The 23,281-nt window shown below is 36.6% G+C and overlaps 1 protein-coding gene across 1 annotated transcript in view; it reads right to left on the bottom strand.

Annotated features, from left to right (window-relative positions):
- Positions 1-23,281, bottom strand: part of LTK (leukocyte receptor tyrosine kinase) — a 1,073,506-nt gene that overhangs the window by 373,006 nt on the left and 677,219 nt on the right. Inside the window, exon 13 of the mRNA XM_044073449.1 lies at positions 7,345-7,442. Within this exon, the coding sequence (XP_043929384.1) occupies positions 7,345-7,442 (98 nt within the window). The remainder of the gene's footprint in view (positions 1-7,344; positions 7,443-23,281) is intronic.

The following is a 23,281-nucleotide window of genomic DNA, read 5'->3' as shown; positions in this document are numbered from 1 at the left end:
ATGATCCTATGAACAAAGGTGTAGTTATGCATGTGCCAGAGTACACCCAATGATGTAGAACAGCAATTGCTATGTTATAAACATACTGCAAGAAGGATGTAGTTATGCATGTGTCAGGATACACCCACTCATGTGCAACAACTCTTGCGACATTACACCTATACTCTAACAAGGGTGCAGGCGATCATATGTCAAGGTACACCCAATCATGTACTACATAATTATCATACAAGTTGTCGACTATTCAAAAGATTGAATAGTCAGACTGGAGCTCTGCCAAACAATCTGTTCGGATATCATTTTGTACTTACTCTCAGCAGAATAAAACAGGAATCTTTGGCTGCTCTCTCTAAGAAATGTGAGATCTGCTACTGTGAATTCTAGTTATAAATAATAAGTGCATCTGTCAAAAAATGCAGTAAATCACGAAATTTGCTGTAATGCCATTAATGTAAAGCTCAGAAGCAGCATAACTTTTTCTGCATGATTGTTCACGTACAAAATTTGTTGACCACCCTTGAAGTTATATGGAATTACATTTTGTGTTTTCAATTTTTTATATTTACATTTGTTGTGTTTTTAAATGAAGGGCTTGCCAGCAAGGGAGATTAACTGTTTAATGGGCTTTGGAAGGGCTGGGTATTCAATTAACTTAATTAACTTAATTAATTGTTTAATTAATTCTTGCAGGAGTATATTTATAGTTTTTTGTCTGTTTTTCCTGTTACATTTTGGTTCTGATGAAGTCAGTGATGAATTAAATTGATTAAATTGCTAAACCATTACTGTTTCAGGAATATATCTGTATTTGAAAAAAGCTTTGGACTCTTGGACTTTTAGAGTTTGTTTTGAGTTTGTTCAGCGGTGGACCACACAGCAATTGACAGACTCTTCCACACAGGTCCCAGAGTTAAGGATTCCATTTGGGCAACTTGCAGCCGTTGTCCACCCTTAAATATACTCAAATATCCTTCTCAAAAGTTACTCCAGTTGTCTGGAATTTGTTACCAGATGTTATCAGATGTACAATAATTTAAATTCCTTTGTAAGAATTCTAAAACAACAACTGGAGAAAGCAAGTCTGCCAACAATAACATGCATTCGTGTCTTTGATTGTAAAAAGCTTTATTACAGTGTTTTATTTTTTGTCAGAACAAAAATATGTAATTTAACTGTGTTTATGTCATCATTCTTTGCTCATTGTTTTCTGATTATTTTTGCCCTTGTAGACCAGGTTGCACGAAGAGTCCTTAGACCTGGGTGTCAGCCTAGTTAAGAAATGATAAATGATATAAAGTATTTTGGCAGGGGGTTTCACCTTCCTTGACCTCCTACAAGTGTGTGAGGGTCTATAATCTATATGCTCATTCTATGTACATTTCCTAAGGTTGCTGCATCTCAAAATAAAGGTAATACTCTAGGGTGCCACAAGCTCAGACTTAGTAGATATTCCTCATATTCACATGATCCTTGTTTCTATTCCAAAGATGAGCAGCTAGTTTTCAAAGGCACCTAAAACTGTGTGAGGAGTTTCTATTCTTAGATATGTATGGAATCCCTTGTGATTAAAAATGGCCGATGGGCACAGACATGATAAGAGTTAACTGCTTTTGGATGGTGGAAATGATTCAGACGGTGGAGTGAATGACTCTTATTTTTTGTCATATATTTTCAGGAAGATATGAAAAGACTACAGGGGAAAGATCATCACTTGTTTATGATCTGACTTAGCAGAGGAGGATTTAACTTACTCTGTTCCAAATCACTGACAGGGATTCAATACTCAAGTTGGCTTCTGAAAAGAAGGCTCTTTTTGCCTTGGTCAGGAGAAAATAATCATTATGAGGAAATGAATGTGCAGAATAATAACCATGAAAGAGAATGACATTCAGATGTCCCCTCTACAGTCTGTCATGTTAAGGACAGGATCATAGTTGATAAACTATGGTATAAACCAGACTGCATGCATTTACAAGAGTAATAAATGCCTACTCCAGGTTGCATTTTTTTCAGAAGGCACAGATTACTGTATGTGGGGCAAGAAGTGTTTACCTTTCACCGAGTTTTACTGACTTGATTTCATTCTAGTGCTTCTTGTAGATATAATAATGGTGGTGGTGGGGGGACTGCAGGAATAGAACCAGGAGCCTTACTTCTATTTCCAAATGATCTCAGTGTATCACACTTCAAAATCTGTCTCTAGGCAGGGTGTGCTGAAAAAACAAAAGTGGAAATAAAAGGAAGGTGCTTATTTCGTTGACTGGCTGGATAAAAACTATGACTCTAGAATTAGACGGTGCAGTGTGAAATCACTGGCCATTTAGTACAAGAGGTAATACAGTAACATAACCTACTGCAGGATAAATGGCACTCATGTTTACATTTTCCCATTACAGTAAAATACTTTGAATGCAGCCATTACTAAACATTCTATGATAGCTTTAACACTACAAAAGTTGTCCTCAGAACATTGCAACTAATACATCAACAGCACAGAAAAATCCCAGAAACACAAGCACAAACTTGCATCACAAAATATCACCCCAAAGTTAAACTCATTATTCGGCACTGGGGCTTTACCCCTTTACAGCACCTAATGTGAGGCTTTGCTTCCTCACCACTGATCTTCAAATAACTTACCATTGAGGTTGGACTAACTTGGAGAAAATAAAAATATTAAAATTGCCTCTTCCCTTTCCCCATGTCACATGACATCTCAGAACTTCTGACAACAATGTTAACCTGGAAAAAAATAAATTCTTAAGGAGGAATTTTCACAGTAGAGCAGATAAAATAATATCTGATGTACCGAGATATCAACACCGTAAAAGAATGAACAGATAGTTATGATCAATTGACTGTGAACAAACAACTGGAAAACCACTAAAATATGCTGCAGCAGTCCATAATTTGTAAACTAAAATACAAATAGAGAAGTATAACTCGGAGGGGGGGGTCCTTTCAACTTTACTTATCAATTTATAAGAGAACACTCAGTAAACAAAATAGATTGTTTTTTTAAAAAAAGGAGATGATACTCATCTTTAACAGGATGGTGTGTGTGGATTCATTGCATCACAGCAGACATCTTTTTCCCAGTAAGGGATTTCATCTAAAGGGGACCCTATTATGAACTTAAATACTTACAGAGTACCTGATGAGTTGCATTTGTTATCTCAGACTATGGAAGAGGTTATTAGGAAAGCCCAAGCTGATTTTAAAACAAACACAGAATTGTTTTGGTGGATGCGGTTCCAACCAGTTGCTACATTTCACAGAGGAATCAGATGGGTTTTCTTCTTCTGAGAATAGTACGTTGGTAGCCGACAGTGATAATTTTGAGCATTTCCACTATGTAAGCAATTTTTTGATCAATGATGGGCAGAATCCTTTTTCCAATTCAACTGACGGTGGTGTGGCAACAGATGAAAGAATGACCATTACATCCTTACCAAACTGTAAGTCTTACATTACGATTTAGAAAAGAAATTTCCTAAATGTAAATCATTTGAGCTTGAAAACCTTTATTTAGCCAAATGTTGTGAGTTAAAACAAGTTCCCCTTGGTTTAACCTACTGACAAAATATATCCTGATTTAGTCAGTGCACAACAATACTGGGTTACAGGTTCTTCAACTTCTAACTGAAACTTTGAAAATTGCAAGTGTTAAGGTAGGAAATTAAATTATTGGACAATCCATTTGTTAGGCATCTTTCCTTCCATATGTTTAAACATTTATATGTTAGTATTTCTGCCAATGTTCAGAAGCACATGGCCACTATTGTGTATAAGAAAAGGAAGAAACTTGAAAGAGACTCTTGTGCCTATTGTAATAATCAAGGTTATGTTATTAAAGGTTTCAGGGGGCCACTGCAGTCTACTTTAACACCAGTGTTGGTAATTTTTTAAATCACCTAGACCCATTTACACCTACTGTAGACACAAATACTGGCCATTCAGTCAATGTTTTAGTCAACAGAAATGCAAGTGAGGTGGCAATTAACTTAGCTGGTGGAGATTTTACTGCTGGTACATCTGTGATATCCTGATTAAGTATCAGTGGAGTTCCCTCTCCTTCTTCCTCTTTTACTTTCACTCTCCCAAGGCTTGAGCAACAGTCATGCACCAGTTTTGAGATGCGGGAAAGCATTCGAGGAATGAGACGAGAGAGAGGAAGAATTTGCTGGTTTTGGATTGGACTATTTTAATTTTAGCAGCCAGACTTTCATGGGCACTGAACTTTATGTGCTTTCTAAAGGGTTCACATTTATTCCCACCAGCAGAGCCCAGGTCACAGATGTAATTACTGATTTCAAGCTTTTTGTTAGAAAGTTGAATCTCAAGTACATTTTTGATGGTGTGTCTTCTGATAGAGAAACTATGTTTTTGAAATGGCCAAGTACTCTTAAGCCCTCATTGACCAACACATTGAGTGCTTTTGTCAAGCTGTGTGCGACTGAGCTTTATAATATGGCTAGCAAAGGCAACAAGAGAAACAAGAACAAATTTATTAATTTGACTTAAAGTGAACAACTAGCATTAAGCTAACTTTGTGGTTATCAAGATTTAAGATATATGAAGGCAGACAAAGGAAATAGGTTGGTTGTAATGAACTACGGTGATTACAGAAATGTCATGCTCGAATTACTATCAGACACCAAAAGTTACAAAAACGTTTCTAAAGACACTGTTAGAAACAATTTTATGCTAGTTGATCTTCTGTTGTTAGATTTGTTACTTCGGGGTTACATCAGTTTACAGTTGTTTGAATTTCATAAAAACAAGGGGAAACCTCCTTTCAGACCTATTGTTTTGGATCCCACCAGCAAAACAGTTATGATTGCATTTTATTTGGACAGTATACTGAATATTTTAGTGCAAAAAGTCCTTTTTCTATCAAGGACTCTTGGTTGTTCCTTGACTATCAGAAGAGGTATGAGTTTCAGGGTAATGATTGTTGGTGCTATTGATGTTACCTCATCGTACACAGCAACTGATAAGAAAAATGGGGTTGATTTTGTCCAACTATTTATTTATTAAAGCAACTATTCTGATTTGAATGGTGTTGAGATTAAATGATTTATTTGTTGCTTGATATTGTTCTAAGCAATAATTATTTCTATTTCAAAGAAGTAATTTTCCAGCAAGTAACAGGGGTTGCAATGGGAGCCAAAGTAGCCCCAGCTTTTGCCAACATGGTCATATGTTGGTGGGAAATGTGTTTCTTGGTTAAGCTGCCCCTTTTTAAATATGTGTCATTATATAGAAGATAGATGATTTCTTTTTGTTTGGACAGAAAGTAATAATCTGTTTGATTCATTTTTGCAAGAAGTCAATGGTAGTATCAATTGGTTAAATTTTGTGCTCAGTGGTAAAGGTAAAACTGTTAGTTATTTGGGCGTTCAAGTTACCTTAGATATACAAAATCACAGGTTTGAAAGTGAGCTATATAGAGAGGATACTTTTGCCAATAATTCTTTGCATTTCAGCAGTTACCACCCCCAGTTTATGAAATTCAATATATTTCTGGGGCAAGTTATTAGACTCAGCAGACTGATCAGTGATGATGTTACATTTCACAGTGAGGTAAATTCTCTTTAGAGATGTTTAAGTTGCAGGGTTATCCTGAGGGCAAATTGAAATTGATCCCTGAAAATATTATAGCAACTAGGATGACCAAGTTCCTTTCCATTCATCTTAGTGGTTTTGTTCCTAGAAGTGATACTGATGCTGGTTCTGATCTAAATAATAATTTTGCCATTCTGATTCCTATGTGTTTGTGTGATTCTCAAATCAGAAAAATGATAAATGACAATTGTGATTTTGGGTAATCCTGACTTAGTCAAAATTGTTGGTCATAAACCACAGTTTATTTACAAAAAATGTAGCAATTTGAAGCAAATGTTAGAACAGATGAATTCATTTAGAAATGTATCTGTTGGTCACTCCTTTGGGATGTTTCCTTGTCATAATTGTAAGCAATGTAGATTTGTAAGTACTACCAACAATGTAACAATGTCTTTTAAACATTTAGATTACAATTTAATTCCAAAAAGTAGATTTGACTGCAACAATGAGGGTATTATTTATTTGGCCTCATGTTGCAGCTGTGAACATTACTACATTGGCAAAACTGTTAGAAGACTTTCCCAAAGAGTCAGAAAACATGTGATGGGTATCAGAAATAGGAACTTTACTAACACCCTGGCCAAACACAGTGTGTGCTGTTTTGACTTTCGCAAGTTTATAGTTTTAGTAATAGAAAAAGTTGACCAGTCACTGTTTGTTGGCAGCTTCAACAACTATTTAGAATATAGGGAATTGAAGTGGCAGGTACTAGCGAAAGCAGATTATGAGTCTGGTCTTAATGAAAGGGTTTATATTAGATCATTGAATGCTTAGGTTGTCGAATGCTGAAACGTCGACACCTAAATGTCGAAGTCTAATAAACACGACAGGCCAGTTATGCAAAATTTTTCTCTTGGAAAAAATTTTCTTGGCCGTCATCGGAGATTTGCCCTTTTCCCCAATATAGAGTGATCTCAGAGTTGGTATATTTAGTTAGGGGTGTGTGGGGGTGAAGCCCCCCCCCACTTGATTAGGGTTTTAGAGTTTTATTTTTTATTGGCCATGTGAATTTTTTCTCTGGGAAAAAAAATTTGCATAATTGGCCTTCTGCATTTATTAGATTTGACATTTAAGTGTTGACGTTTCAGTGTTCGACAACCTAAACATTTGAAGATCTAATACAGACCCTTAATGAAACCATCACTGTTAAAAGTTTGCTTAAATAGAAGGTTTTGTAACATGCTTTCTTTTCCTTTTTATTTTACATATTTTATATACTGTTTTGGAGTGTTTTTATCTACTATTTATTCATGTATTTTCAACATTTTTCAGTACCCCTGTAATCAATGTATTAAGATAAATGCCCTGTTTTGAGGACAATTGTGGTAATTTTCCGATTGGACTAATAAAGCGAGATGTAATTTCCTTCTTTAGATTTAAAGTGTTAGTCTGAGGTTGTCTTATTTTCTGATGACGTTCTAAATATTAAATGAGCAAAAGCCCTAAAAATTTACACTAAGTTTTCCTTTTGGTTTGTCGAATAGTTAACAGCAGATGCTTCCAAAGGGTTTTTGTTCTAATGGGATTTGTTTGGTCACCCTTTGGTACATCTTGTTTTTTATCTTTAACAGTGATGCAGACAATCATTCTACTTGTCAATTTTCTAATTGCAGGACCTCACAGGCATTTCACACAATCAACTATGCGTTAGGATTACTGTAAGCCATAATGTACATTGTACAGTGACACTTATGAAGTTCATTGTTGTAGACCTACCTGTGAATGAAATGATTCTCCTCCAGGTACCTGCAGCCGCAAGCAATGTCTCGAGCCATATCAAGGAGATCCTTCATGTTGAGAGTCCCAGTCTGATCCTAGAAAAAGAAAAGTGAGGAGAAGAGAGAAGGGAAGGAAAACAGAACAAGGCAAACTGAACAGAGCTTGGAGGCATTTCTTTTGTTGTTTGCTAATTAATAGTGAATTTGCTTGAGGCGACATGCATTCCATATTGATAACCTATTTAGTAATTTATGAATTTATGGACCATGTCAATACAATTACTATAGCTGTCAATTTCACAAGTTGTAAGTGAAGCATGGAAACATGAGCGTTGTTGGTACACAAGGATCTCTACCCCCACCTAATCTGCCCATTTGTTCTAAACGCTCTAAAATGCAAGATGGCATCTGAATTTTAATTTCATTTTCTTAAAAATTATCTGCATCAGTGCTTGCATTCACATATTATGAAAATTTATTCCATTCATCGACAATCTTGTAAAAATTATTTTTTTACTTTATACAATATTATTCCTTACAGCCATGTGTCTTCTTCAATGTTCAACGTAATTAGCTTACAAACACGCATCCTAAAATACGCCCTCAAAGAGGTAGCCACCTTTGAGACTTGGGTTGTAAGCTCTTTTATCCATTTATCTAAGCACTTCTTAAAAGAGGACAGGGCTTTCAGTCTGCTGATCCCAAATGGTAGATTATGTTACCAAATACTCACCCTAATATGGAATTCCTTCTTACTAATTTACTTCTTGCTATTTTAGCATTCAGAAAACTGTTTCTAATTCCTAGTCTTTAATGGATGATCTATGAAGTTAATACAGTACTTACCCCAAGTACATCATTACACGCACACACACACACACACACACACATGTATATATATATATATATATATATATATATATATATATATATATATATATATATATATATATATATATATGAATAAGGTGACCCCTTATCCTATAATTTATGGTGAAAATGCTAATTTCTCCAATCTATTCTTATAACTAACAGAATTAATTTCTGTGGTAAAGTATCATAATATTCTTTCTAATCTAGCAACATATGAATATTTTTTAACTACAAACTGATACACCATACTCAACTGTTTTTCTAACCACAGATTTATAGACTAGAAGTAGAACCCCCAAATCCCTTCTTTTTATTGCCTATAAAATGTTTTGAGATGATAATATTTTGTAATCACAACAAAAAGGTAGATACCAAAAGAAAACTCCTTGTCAGTGTTAATGCCCAGATCTCTTACACAGTTGACTTCGTCCTAGATTGTATTATTTATAGCATATGGATAACAAGAGTTGGAAATACCAGCGTGAATAAACTTTGATTTTTTTGCATTGTACTTGGTGAGCTGTAACTACTTTCCAGTTTGAGAGTCATCAGCAACCTAAGTCACCCCACTCTCCATGGAAAATCGAAAGTGGGACACAAAGATGGTGAATAAAATGGGACTCAAAACAGACCCATGTGGCACCCATAAATCATACTCTAAATCAGAGGAAGGATTACCCATTTTAACTCAACACTTTCTATCTTTAAACCAATTTCCAATCCACCTGCCAACATACCTGTTAACCTTACTCTCATTCATTAGTCTCAAAATCTTTCCATGTCAAATGCCTTTGCCAGGTCCAAATATATTGCATCCACAGCAAGGTCCATGTCATTGCTTCCAATACAGACTGTAGAAACTAAGCTTGTTTGTTTTACAAGAACATTTCACAGTGAAGCCATGCTGGAGCATATCAATACTAGATGCCTATTGTAGATCAGAGTGTATGTGCTGTGTCTTTAATAAGCATATCAAGGACTGAATGTGCACATATAAATACTGGGAACATGCCATTCCCAGTGTCATTTGGAGAGTGCAGCCAGAGAGTGAGCATGTATGTTTTCAGCAGTTAGTTTGTATATAAGTTACTTAAGTTAAAGTCAGTAAACTTCTATTGTGATGTGTTTGTGTATAATGAAGCTGCTTGAACAGAACCCATGAAGCCTCTTCTGTTGTGTTCAGAGTAGGAGAATGACATGGTGTCAGAACAGGGATCACAGAGAATACGATTTGGAGTCATGAGGTTCAGAGATGACAGTGAAGATAAGCTAAGAGAAACGAGTATGAAAAAGAGCCAGAAAAGAAGCAAAGGTAATGAGAATACACACAAACTACTTATTTCATAAAAAGGGCAAAATGGGCCATTACAATGGCACAAAATGCATTATTAAACAAGTGGGAGGCACAAAAGGTTTATTAACTAAGGGAAAGGTTCATGCTAACTTTACTCCCCTCTCACACTCTAAAGGGCCCATATCTATACCAGAAGAATGCAGAGTCCCTGTAATCACAACTACAGAGTTAAAAACTGCACACTGTAAAGCCAAGAACACAGCATCCATGGGGCTGGACAACATCCCAGGCTGCATTTTACACAAACTCCAGAACAAACTGGCTCCCCGCCTAAGCACCATGTTCAATCATAGCCTCACATCAGGCTTTGTGCCCACTGAATGGTGCACAGCAACAGTTATCCCACTCCACAAAGGGGTAGCCACCATGGACCCCAGGAACTATCACCCTATTAGCCTGATGAGTCTGGTCTGCAAGGCCATGGAATGTATCATCATGGAACTCATAAACAAAGACATTGGTAACCTCCAAACTCTGGACCCCACCCAGTTCGGGTTTGTGAAAGAAAGATCATGCCTCCTGAGCCTGATCGACTTCTTTGAAACAGTCACCAAAGCCGTATACGAGGGTAAGGTGGTTCACACAGCCTATCCTAAGGCTTTTGACACCATCCCCCATTCTGGAATTATAGATAAACTCACTAAACTGGGTATAAATCCCTACGTCACAAGATGGGTTACCAACTGGCTCACTGACAGAACCCACACTGTAAAAGTTGCAGACTCCAAATCTGACTTCAAACCAATGACAAGTGGAGTACCACAGGGTTCAGTACTGGATGCTCTCCTGTTTGGTATCTACTTCTCTGAAGTACAGGCTAACACAGAAGGTCTCTGGCTGATGAAGTTCGCAGATGACTACAAATTAGGTGACATAGTCGAATCCAAAAATGACGTGGACATCCTACAGAAGGGCCTCACTGAGACAGATGACTGGTGTCAGAGCCAAGGCCTCAAGTTCAATGCCAAAAAGTGCATTGTCATCCCCTTTGGTAAAAACCCTGTACCCATGAACTAGCACATAGACAGCAGTCTACTTAATGCCGAATGTGTGATAAGAGACCTTGGGACTCAGGTGGACAGTAGTCTCTCCTTTGATAATAACATCACCACAGTAGTCAGGAAATCCTTCTACATGACACACCTCATCATGAAAAGGTTCTCATCCAGGAAAAAAAGAGGTAATTGTTCCCCTCTACTCGGCTCTCATTAGACCCATTATAAAGTAGAATGCCCCTTTTGGAATGTACCTCACAAGGCATCTGCAACATCTGCAAAGGCTACAGAAGTACCTCACAAAGAGGATTACTGGACTCAAACAGATGCCCTACGCTGACCATCTCAAAAAACTGCAGCTTTACTCTGTAGCATATCGCCTACTCTGAAGTGATCTCTGCCTAACATACAAAGCTATGTCAAACCCAGAGCTGTTGGACATGCTATACCTAAAGTAATCCCAATCCCTCCGAGCTACAAGCTCTAGGGACCTAAACCTTGTCAATACAATAAAAAGAACATGCTGGAGGGATAGATTCCTGTCCTACAGACTTCTGATACTCTGGAACAAGCAACCCATCTATGTCAAGCAGAGTTCCTCATTAGCACTCTTCAAGAAAAATCTTGAGGAGTGGATGAAAAATAGGAAATTCACTTCAGGGTTCACTTCTGTGGCTCTGCTCAACAGGGGCACAGGAAAATAACTTTCTTGGGTGGCGAAAGCCAGGTAACCTTGTTGACTTGGCTTATACTGGCCCTTGGGGCAACAGCCTAGTACCTATCTAAGAAACTATAAACCTAAAGGTGTTTGAAAAAATGATTTTCAGAAAAGTAAAACGAGCATGTTTAAGGCAAAACAAGTATGTTTAAGGCAAAGTTGGCATGTTTAGAGTAAAACAAGCACTAGAAAAGTACAATGGGCATGAAAAGAGATTTAACGAGCAAAATGAACATAATAAGGCCAAAAAGGGCACATTAAACATAAATAAAGCAAAGCAACTGCATGTTTTTTGGCAAAGTGCTGTGTTTTGGCATAACTACAGCTTTGTATTGTATCAAAGGCATAACTGAAGTTATTCAAAGTATCCCAAAGTGTGTAAAAGTGCTTACAGTGCATGCTTATTACTGTGCATGTATTCCAAAGAGTTTATTTGGGTGCAAAGTGCAACTATTTTGTGAAATACAAAGTATAGCCATTTCAAAAGTTTCTTGCGCTGGATGTGTTTATCTACAAAGTGCTGCCATTACAGAGTGTTTCTTGCACTGTAGAGAATTGCCTAAAAAGGTACCACCATTTTGGGAAAATTTCAGTATGCTGTGTATAGTTTATTCGCAGAGTGCTATTATTTCGAAAAGTCATTAACTCTGAGCCTCTCTTGCCCAGTTCATTTGCATTGTGCAGTTATTTGATATGTTTCTTACACTAAGAGGTGATTTCTTGCAATACAGTAATTTCAAGAGTATTACAGTGCCCGAGAGACTTATTTTGAAAAGTTCAGTTAAGCGAAGGCTTATTGTGATATTGGGCAAAGTTACAAGTATTGGCATAAATTCCTGGCATATGTATGTGTTCGTGGTTATTTGCAAAACTCTTCACTGGTATATGTTAATATGACAGACAGATTTCAAAAGCCCTTACCAGTTGTATTTGATCAGAATATGGCAGAGTTGGAGAAAATTTGAGCAAGAGTATGATATTTTTACACAAGCAGATTATTCAGATAAAAATGCATGCACCAAGGCATTTATTTTACTAAACTTAGCTGGGTCAGAGGCCATAGAAAGAGAGCGTTCATTTGTGTAAGCACCAGCAGTATGTGAGGAAGAAGGTGAAAACCATCATATTGTTGTACAGGCTGAGTCAAGGGAGGACCCCGAGTGTTTGAAGTGCAAGTTCAGAGAAATGTGTAACCCCCAGACAAATATTACACTAGAGAGGCATTTATTTTACATGAGATATCAGAAACCAGGGGAAGATTTTGCAGCTTATATAACTGATCTGAGAAACAAGGCCAAAACATGTCGGTTTGGTAACTTAAAAGAGTAGTTAATAAAGGACAGGCTCATGTGTGGTATTAATAATGCTGCTGTGAGAAAGGTTTTGCTTTGAGACAGTGATTTAACATTGAGAAAAGCCATTGAGATTTGTCATATCCATGCAGTGACAGAAAAATGCACAAGTATGCTTGCAAGTGACAACAGCATGGTTTCAGCCGGTTCCAGAGCAAATGTAGATAGCATGCAACACATGACAAACTGAAACAGGCCCACTAAGCACATGGTCACAACTCCTGCTGGCTCACCAGGGAAACTACTTAGTTTTCTAGCAAGTTCTAAGACCAGTTCAGTTAAAGGAGCATGCTCAGTACAGTACAAGCATGCATCATCAAAACCCAAGTCTGGCTTTATTGTTAACTATCGCAATTGTGGTGCCAATCATGAGTCTAAAAGAGAAATGTTTGGCATTTGGTCAGTAATGTCACAAGTGTAAAAAATGGAACAACGTTTTGCAAATCAAGTAAACCCCACACAGTTGTAAAGAAAGGTCACACAAAAAAGCAAACTGATCAAGTAGCTCTGCAGCAGTCAGCTTTCTATGTAGATGGTGTATCAGTAATTGGTGAGAGAGCTGATGCAGTGAATTTATTGGCAACAAGTGAAGTGTTTTGTACTGCCCAGATCAGTGGTAAATCCACAGAGCTTAAAGTAGACACTGGTTCAAAGTGTAATGTTATATCAGCAGATACATTTGCTGAAGTGAGAGCTAATGAGCAACTCAATGTGGCCAATAGTGCAAAACTTGTTGCTTATGGATGTGAAGAAATTTAAACCGAAGGCTCAGTGATGCTTTCATGTTATTTGGCCAAGAACTGCTACAACTTATTCTATGATGCCCGAAGACCAGTACAGTCATTATTGGGTCTCAAAGACAGTTTGAGAATGAATCTGCTTTCTTTTACCAAAGAAGTCATCACATAAGTGCATATCCTAGTTCCAATTTTTCTGAAGCCATTTTCTCAGAGTATGCTGATGTCTTCAATGACAAGTTGGGCAAACCTTCAGTTGTGTATTCCATGAAGTTAGACCCAGAAGTCACTCCAGTAGTCAGACTAGCAAGAAGAGTTCCGATAGCTATGCATGATAAAGTTAAGGCTCAGTTGGATAAAATGGTACAGCAAGGTGTAATTTGTCCAGTTACAGAACCAATTGAATGGGTGCCGTCCATGGCAGCAGCTCACAAAAAAAGGCTCAGATGAAATCAGAATATCTATTGATTCAAGAGATTTGAACAAGGCATTGAAGAGACCACATCATCCAATGCACACAGTCAAAGAGGTTGCAGCTCTAATACCAAATGCCACTGTTTTTCTGTCTTGGATTCAAAAGTTCATTTTGGCAAGTGATGCTTGACTGCAAATCCTCATTAGTAACCACTTTTGGTACTCCATTTGGCAGATACAGATTCCTAAGGATGCCATTTGGAATAAATTCTGCAAGTGAAGTCTTCCAGTGTGCAACAGAGGAAATTTTTTGAGTTATTTTTGTGCCATAATAATACATGATTTATTGGTTGGAGGCAATGGTGAAGCAGAGCATGACAGAAACCTAAAGAGAGTTCTAGACAGAGCACATGAAGTAAACTTGAAGCTCAATCCTCTGAAGTAAAAATTCAGACAACCAGAAGTTACATATGTAGGTCATTTGTTTATAAGTACAGGCTTCAGACCAGACGCCACCAAACAAGCAGCTATTCTTGAGATGTCAGCACCAGACAATTTCAAGCTCTGCAATGTTTCTTAGGCATGGTCAACTATTTAGGCAGGTTTATACCAGACTTCAGTGAGTTGACAGCACCTTTAAGAGAGTAATGTGCAAAAATGTTGCATGGTCATGGTTAGAGCAACACCAGAGGGCATTTGAAGACCTCAAGCAGAAAATTGCCACCCCACCTACATTAAGATACTTTGATGTGAACAAACTAGTTACTCTTTCCTGTGATGTTTCAAAATTTGGTCTTGGCACAGTTATTCTTCAAGAGGGCAGACCAGTAGCCTATGCATCTAGAACACTTACCCAAACTGAGATGCAGTATGCTCAAATTGAGAAAGAACTTTTGGCGATAGTATTTGCATGTTCCAAGTTTCATGATTATATTTATGGTCGAGCTATTCAGATTGAAACTGACCACCAACCTCCAGTTACTTTTTTAAAGAAACCTTTGCATTCAACTCCAGTGAGATTACAAAGAATGATGCTCAAACTGCAAAAATACAACTTCAAAATGGTCTACATGAAAGGCAAACTACTTTATCTGGCTGATACCTTATCCAGATCACCCAGAAATACAATGAAACAGCTTGATGTAGAGAATTTTGACTTTGACATGTTGGCAGTGCATACATTTCTACCACTAGGCTTGATGAGTTAAGAGATCATACAAAGACTGATCCAATTTTGCAAAAGTTCAATCACTACATTAATGTTGGATGGCTGTCACAAAGCAATCTAGTGTACCATCTAAAGTGCAAATCTATTTTCCTTACAGAGATGAAATGTTGATGGAAGATGGCATTATTTTCAGAGGTCCTAAAATTGTTGTTTCTGCTTCCTTACAACATGAGTACATCCAGATTTTGCACTGTGATCACCCAGGTTCGGCATCTACTAAGAGGCAAGTGAGATAACTAGTATTCTGGCCTTCATTACTGAAATACATTGATAAAGTACTTTTTTCTTGTTCACTATGCAATAGTACTAGACTGCATTTGCAAAGAGAACCACTTCAGCTAAGTCCAGTCCCTGAACTACCTTGGTCAGCAGTAGCCACTGATATGTTTGAGTGGAACAATCAACACTACTTGGTATTGGTAAACTCTTATTCAAATTGGTTTGAGATTGACTTACTACCTAATCTAACATCTACTACTGTTATTACTAAGTTGAAACATCATTTCTCAGTCCATGGTAGTTCACACCAAGTTGTTTCTGACAATGGTACTCAATTTACTAGTCAGTTGTTTCAGAAATTTACAAGAGAATGGGACTTTGTACATGTTACTAGCAGTCCCGAATACCCACAGTCCAATGGTCTAGCTGAATGTGCAGTCCAGAGTGCAAAGCAATTGCTTGAAAGGTCAAAGTGTGACAACACCGATGTCTTTTTGAATTTGCTTAATCTCAGAAACATACCCCGTGATGATATTCTTGGCTCACCTGCTCAAAGACTTCTATCCAGGCAAACAAGAACTATGCTACCTATTAGTTCCAGTTTATTGAGGCCTAAAGCCAAGAACAAAAAAAAACATCAAAGCTCAATTATTCAAGAAGAGTTCTATCCAGAAGTCCAGTTATGATAAATCGAGCAGATTTCTTCATCCGTTGAGGGAAGGAGAGACAGTGAAAATACAAACAGTGAAAGGTTTTGACCAGCTTGGTCAAGTTACAGGCATATGTGCTGAGTTGAGATCCTACCTTGTAGAATCTGAGGGTATGGAGTACAGGAAAAATTGCACACATCTTCTTCCTGTACCAGAATCATCATTACAGCATTGTTTCTGTGATACAGACTCTAGATCTCAGAGCGAACCAGACATTGTTCCCATTCCAGAGTGTGTTTCAACCTCTACTTCCATTCCTGAAGGTGTTCCAAATACTTCCAAGGTTAAACATTCTGTAGAGACAGCTCCAGTTGCTAAACCTAATTCCCAGTTTTATGTCACATGATATGGTCAAATATCCAAGCCCAGTCTGAAATATGCAGCAACATGGACATAACTGTATATATATATATATATATATATATATATATATATATATATATATATATATATATATATACCTAGTCTTGTATAATTGCATGACAAAGAACTACTTGTAATACCTGCATGCCAAATAGAGTCATAATGTTGCATGTAGGCTGTAGATCAGAGTGTATGTGCTGTGTCTTTAAGATGCATAACAAGGACTGAACGTGCACATATAAATACCGGGCACATGCTATTCCCAGTGCCATTTTGAGAGTGCAGCCAGAGAGTGAGCATGTATGATTGCAGTAGTTAGTTTGTATATAAGTTACTTAAGTTAAAGTCAGTAAACTTCTATTGTGATGTGGTTGTATATAATAAAGCTGCTTGAAAAGAACCCACAAAGATTCTTCTGTTGTGTCCAGAGTAGGAAAGCGACACCTATTTTCAAATGGATAGTTTTCTTTTTCTTCTGAAATTTGTGACCTTCATGGTAAAGTGGTTAGTAGGAATGTCAAAGATTTATTTATTTTATTTTACATTTGTTAACCGGGCTAGTCCAGCTGGATTATATGTCCATTTTCAGTGGAGGACCGAGGAGATAAGCTCCATATGTGAACACAGAGATACAGTAAGGACATCACAATATCATAGAAAACAATTTTTTCCCCCTGATCATATCACACATAATACAAGGAAATTATGTTATCATGCTAAGTATCAGCTAATTCTTGAGGAAAGAAAGGATTTGTTTCCAATGATTATACAGAAAATAGGAAAGGTCATTTAGAGAGTGTTATTTAAGAAAAAATATATACAGAAGGATTTAGACAGAACAAAATATACAGAAGAATTGAGACAGAACATTCATGGCAAGACTTGTGAAAAATTACTTGAGATATTCACTACTTAAAAGGGCTATAGAAGAGTATGCAGTATAGTGGTAAAGTAGAGGAAATCAGAGGATTAGTCAAGGTTGGAACAGGGGCATAACCAATGTGTCTTAAGGTGTTTCTTGAGTCTTCATTTACAAAGCGGCAGCGAGGGAAGTAGAAAATAAATAAAATAAATAAAAATGTCAAAGATTATATACAACCATTAAAGATATCATTTTCATTTGCCCAAAATGATATTTAAATGTCCAATTAAGCATTGTCATTTGTCTGATGAAGTCTATTATGCTGGACGAAAACGCATACTATGGTTGTGTATTAATAGCGTTTATGTGGATGTCCGTAGAAGTCCGTTTGTTGTCATTAAAACCGTTTTTTAAAACCAGAAGAATTGAAGGTTCTTTCGAGCTGTCTGCACTCTGTTTTGGTTATTTGGTATCTTGAGTGCCTTCCACGAGAGTTTTTTACTGGTTTTTAGTGTTTGAGCTTCAGAAAGAACTTTAAAGGTGCGGAGCGTCATGAGCTCTGAGGGACAGGAAGAGCTAGGCCAATCACGAAAGCTGATTGGCCAACTCACCGAGCTCATAGACTTACTAACGCCTCTCTGCCACAGTTTGCTGGAAAGTAAAACGGGACCTGGCAGAAACGAAAACGGAACCGAAGGGTTGCAGTTTCACAACAATAAAAGAAAAAGAGAGCTTATGGGCGACGAAGATGAAGCCGGCGTCTTTTTCCAAGGAAAAGGAACTAATTTTAACCCTATGAATACACCATCTATCTATATTTGGTACTGAACCTGAAGGGGCTGAGGGGAGAAGCGAGCATTCACTGGAAGCTGGAGCTCGTCCTAAGAAGCCGACTTCTGAGGGTTCAAGTACAGGTACTGTTTTTATGAACACTAATGCTGTTACTACGTCTGAATGGCTAAAAAGAGACGTTTTATTTAGCACTGATAAAAATGTCGGCTCTAAGAATATAGATGGAGAGCCTTATTTTGTTAAAATAGATAAATTAAAAACGTTAATGACTAAATTCAAAATAATAAACATTGAAAATGCATACTTAAAGGAATGTTTAAAGAAGGAGATTGTCCCCAAGGGACTTCGTGTATGCAAATATCCGAATAATGTGCAAGAGGGATCTGTTTTTCACATGGGCTTGTTAAAAGTTTTTAACCAGTGTGGTTTAGATATAGTTAGACTAATAATAGAAGAAAATGAAAGAAAACAAGACAGTTTGGGAAAAGAGATAGATGAGCTTGATAACTGTATTAAGAAAGACCTAATACATGGTATTAGGGAAGAAAGAAATAAGTATTTTAAAATTAGACAAGAAATTGATGGGAAATGTGAGGAAGTTATACAACGGAAGATGGGCAAATTGAACAGAGACATGTTGGAATATGAATCTGGTAATAATTACCCTAGACCTTCCGTCCCTAAAAAAGATTTTAACATTACTAATAAAAAATGGAATAAACAGGACACCTCTCATGATAACTATAGGAGAAATAGTTATTATGAACAGGAATTTCCTCCTTTAGAAAGGGATGTGGATGGAGGATTTACACCTCAAAATAGAAGGGGAAATTTTCATATGAGGGGGGGAGAAGAGGGAGGGGGAGGTTCTAGACACCCCCTCCACATCAATTAGTGTAACAGGCGCAGATGAGATTGTGACTGATAATATCAAACACACTTACAAAGATTTTTCTATTTATAATTATAGCAACTTTATTTTGAACAAGGATCATTTTAATTTGCTTAGTAAAGGAGTCAAATTCATACCATGGAATAAGGGAAATATAGCCACCACTATTTTAGATACAAAACTCTTTGTAAGGAAAGTCAATTTGGGTGTTTTAGCAAGTAGAAATGGTTTTGAGAATGGAAGTAATAAGACGGATTTGAGAAGAAAATCCATTTATAACCCACCCCTTTTACCACAGTTAAAGAATTTTGAAACAATACTAGAAGAATATATTAGAAAATTGCAAGTTAAGAACAAATATAGATATAGGAACAATTTAAAGAAGGGTGAGAATAAAGTCCTAGTGGAATTAATGAACAATGATTTCATAAGAGTGATGAAGCCGGACAAAGGTGGGGGGATAGTAATAATGGACAACATTACATACGAAGGGAAGATGAATATGATACTTAGGGATGAACACAAATACACAGTGGTTTCTAAAAATGAAGTCAATGTAGCATACCAACGTATAGATATTATGTTAAAGGATTATATGTTTGAAGGTATTATGGATCTTGACTTATTTAAGTTTCTCACTGTGTATAAACCGAGAATAGCAACTATGTTTGGTATCCCTAAAGTACATAAGAATTGGTTAGACCCCCCACTTAGACCTATAGTTACGGCTGAAGGGTCAAAAACGACCCCTCTAGCAAAATATGTAGACTCCAAAACTAAACATATTTGGGTCAATAATAAAAATATTCTCAAAGATTCTTGGGATTTTTTGAAACAACTTTCTCCAGGAATTTACAGTGAAGATTTGTTGTTCATTACGATTGATATTGTGGATCTTTTCTCGAATATTCCACACAATAATGGGATGGAAATGTTTGAAGAAAGTGTGTTTCTGGACAACACTATGACTCAAAATGAAAAAATATTGTCAGTAGCCCTCATGGATATTATATTAAGATATAATTTTTTAGTCTTTGATGGAGAATATTTCCAACAGAAAGAGGGAGTCTCCATGGGGGCGGCGTGTGCACCCACATACGCAAACATAGTGTTGTCAAAATGGGAAGAGAAGTTTGTTTTGAATTCTGATTTTAACAAAGAATGGTTATTGTATCGAAGATTCCTCGATGATATAGTTATCTTTTGGATTGGGGGACATGAAAAGTTTTTAGAATTCATGGAGTATATTAGTCATACCACCAACTTTCTTAAATTTACGTACAGTATTAACTCAGATGTATTACAGTACTTGGATATAGAAGTAAGTAAGAATAAGGACAAACAAGGTTTTGAATCCAAGGTATTTAGAAAGGATACCTATTGTAACTCATATTTGCACTTTGATAGTGCCCATCCCCTGCACTGCAAAAGAAACATAGTAAAGGGGCAGTTTGTGAGGGGATCGAGAATGACCAGCCAAAACAAGGATTTTGTAAAGGAATGTAATAAACTGCAAAAGATGTTCATTGAAAGGGGGTATCCGAGGAAGTTTGTGTCTGAGATTAGAAAGGAAGTAGAAGAGGGTAGGGGTGATAGATTTAAACCTATTATAGGAGTACATGAATTTCTGATAGTTAAAGAGGGACAGAATAATGTTACGAGTATGGAGGAAAAATCTCAAAGAAAGTTAATAGTGGAATACAATATGTATAATTTTAATGTTAGAGACACACTACAAAAAGAATGGGATAAATTTGTAGCCTTTACGGACATTGAAGAAATTAATAATATTAAACCAAAGGTAGTTTATAGGAATTCTAGAAGTTTAAAGAATATATTAGAGAAAAGGAAAAAGAATATATTTCAGACTAACATTAATAAAAAAGTTGGAACTTTTAAATGTGGTAGGTGCAAACAGTGCACCTACATTAGTAACAAAAGTGAAATTTTTTTAGAAAGTAAAAAATTATTAATCAAAAGTAAAGGCTTTTATAATTGTGATACCAAAGGAGTGGTGTATTTGGCTACTTGTAATAAATGTCCCTCCTACTATGTAGGAAAAACTGAAAGAGAACTAAAGAAAAGAATATACGAACATTCTTATGATATTTTAAAGGAGAAAGAGACAAATGCTTTGTTCAAACATAGCAGAAATTGTATTGGTTGCAAATTTCAATTTTTTGTCCTCCAACAGGTCAAACAGGACGTTAGGGGTGGTAATTGGGAAGAGATTTTGGAAAGTAAGGAGTTGTGGTGGCAAATACATTTAGAAGCAGGTAAAAAACCTGGCTTAAATGATTTTTTAAGTATAGTATCCTTGTTAAAAATAAAAGCTAATAAAATTTGAGTGTTAGTAAGTGGTTTTAACACCAGATGGCGCATGTATTGCATTGTATCACACTGTTTTAAGTCATAACATATATTTTATATATTTTTAAACTTATATATATTTCATTTAATATTTAAGAATTAATTTATTCAGGACATATTTAAATATATTTTATCTATTTATTAAGATATATATTAAGTATTGTTTATGAGGTGTAAGAATTTTATTCCTAAACAGATTCATATAATGGGAATGTATTAACTACTTAATTATTTATGAGGTAGGACTGTTTGATTTGCACATTTGAAGGATGTATTTTATGTTTCATTGGTTAATGTTTGCTTAAAATGATATTTAAATGTCCAATTAAGCATTGTCATTTGTCTGATGAAGTCTATTATGCTGGACGAAAACGCATACTATGGTTGTGTATTAATAGCGTTTATGTGGATGTCCGTAGAAGTCCGTTTGTTGTCATTAAAACCGTTTTTTAAAACCAGAAGAATTGAAGGTTCTTTCGAGCTGTCTGCACTCTGTTTTGGTTATTTGGTATCTTGAGTGCCTTCCACGAGAGTTTTTTTTGTATTTAGGAACATGCATTTAATATGCTGACTTTCAAAGCAGTTTAAAGCTGTTTATTAGAACATTTACAGTGGGTATAAAAAGTTTACACACCCCTGTTAAAATGACAGGTTTTTGAGATATAAAAAATAAGACCACAGTAAATCATTTCAAAACTTTTCCCACCTTTAATGTTACCTATAACCTGTACAATTCAATTGAAAAACAAACAAATCTTTTAGGGGAAATAATATAAAAGATAAAAAACGTACAATATGCTGGTTGCATAAGTGTACACACCCTTAAGCTAACACTTTGTTGACACATCTATTGATTTAATTACAGCATTCAGTCTTCTTGGGTAGGAGTCTGTCAGCATGGCACATCTCGACTTGGCAATATTTGGAGACTCTTCCTTGCAAAAGCACTCCAAATCTGTCAAGATTGTGTGGATATCTCATGTGCACAGCCCTCTTCAGGTCACCCCACAGATTTTGGATTGGATTTAGGTATGGGTTCTGGCTGGGCCACTCCAAACTTTAATTTTTTTTCTGGTGAAGCCATTCTTTTGTTGATTTGGATGTATGCTTGGGGTCATTGTCATGTTGAAAGGTGAAATTCCTCTTCATCTTCAGCTTTCTAGCTGATGCTTGAAGGTTTTGGGCCAAAAATGACTGGTATTTGGAACTGTTCCTAATTCCCTCCAGCTTGACTAAAGCCCCAGTTCCAGCTGAAGAAAAGCAACCCCAAAGCATGATACTACCACCACCATGCTTCATTGTGGGGATGGTGTTCTTTTGGTGGTGCAAAGTGTTGTTTTTGCGCCAAACGTGCCTTTTGGAATTGTGGCCAAAAAGTTCAACCTTGGTCTCATCAGACTATAACACATTTTCCCACATGCTTTTGGGAGACAATGTATTGTTTTGCAAATTTTAGCCAGGCCTAGATGTTTTTCTGTGTAAGAAAAGGCTTCCGTCTTGCAACCCTACCCCATAGTCCAGACATATGGAGAATACGGGAGATTGTTGTCACATGTACTACACAACCAGTACTTGCCAGAAATTCCTGCAGTTCCTTCAGTGTTGCTGTAGGTCTCTTGGCAGCCTCCCTGACCAGTTTTTGTCTTGTTTTTTCATCAATTTTAGAGGGAGGTCCAGTTTTTTGCAACATCACTGTTGTCCCATATTTTCTTCACTTTTTGATGACTGTCTTCACTGTGTTCCATGGTATATCCAATGCTGTCGAAATTGTTTTGTACCCTTCTTCTGACTGATACCTTTCAACAATGAGATCCATTTGATACTTTGTAAGCTCTTTGTGAACCATGGTTTTTGCTGTAGCAGGCAACTGAGTAAATGTCAGGAAAATCCTACTAGGACAGCTGAACTTTATTTGGGGTTAATCAGTCTCTTTAATTGATGGCAGGTGTGTACCCAAAAAGACTGAATGCTGTAATTAAATCAAAAGGTGCTTCACCAAAGTATTAGTTTAAGGGTGTGCACACTTATGCAACCAGCTTATTTTATGTTTTTTATT

Source organism: Protopterus annectens, chromosome 6.part0 (assembly GCF_019279795.1).
Source record: "Protopterus annectens isolate FY-2018-M chromosome 6.part0, PAN1.0, whole genome shotgun sequence".
Lineage (NCBI taxonomy): Eukaryota > Metazoa > Chordata > Ceratodontiformes > Protopteridae > Protopterus > Protopterus annectens.
Note: the sequence above shows the minus strand (reverse complement) of the source record. Positions and strands in the feature narration are given on the sequence as shown.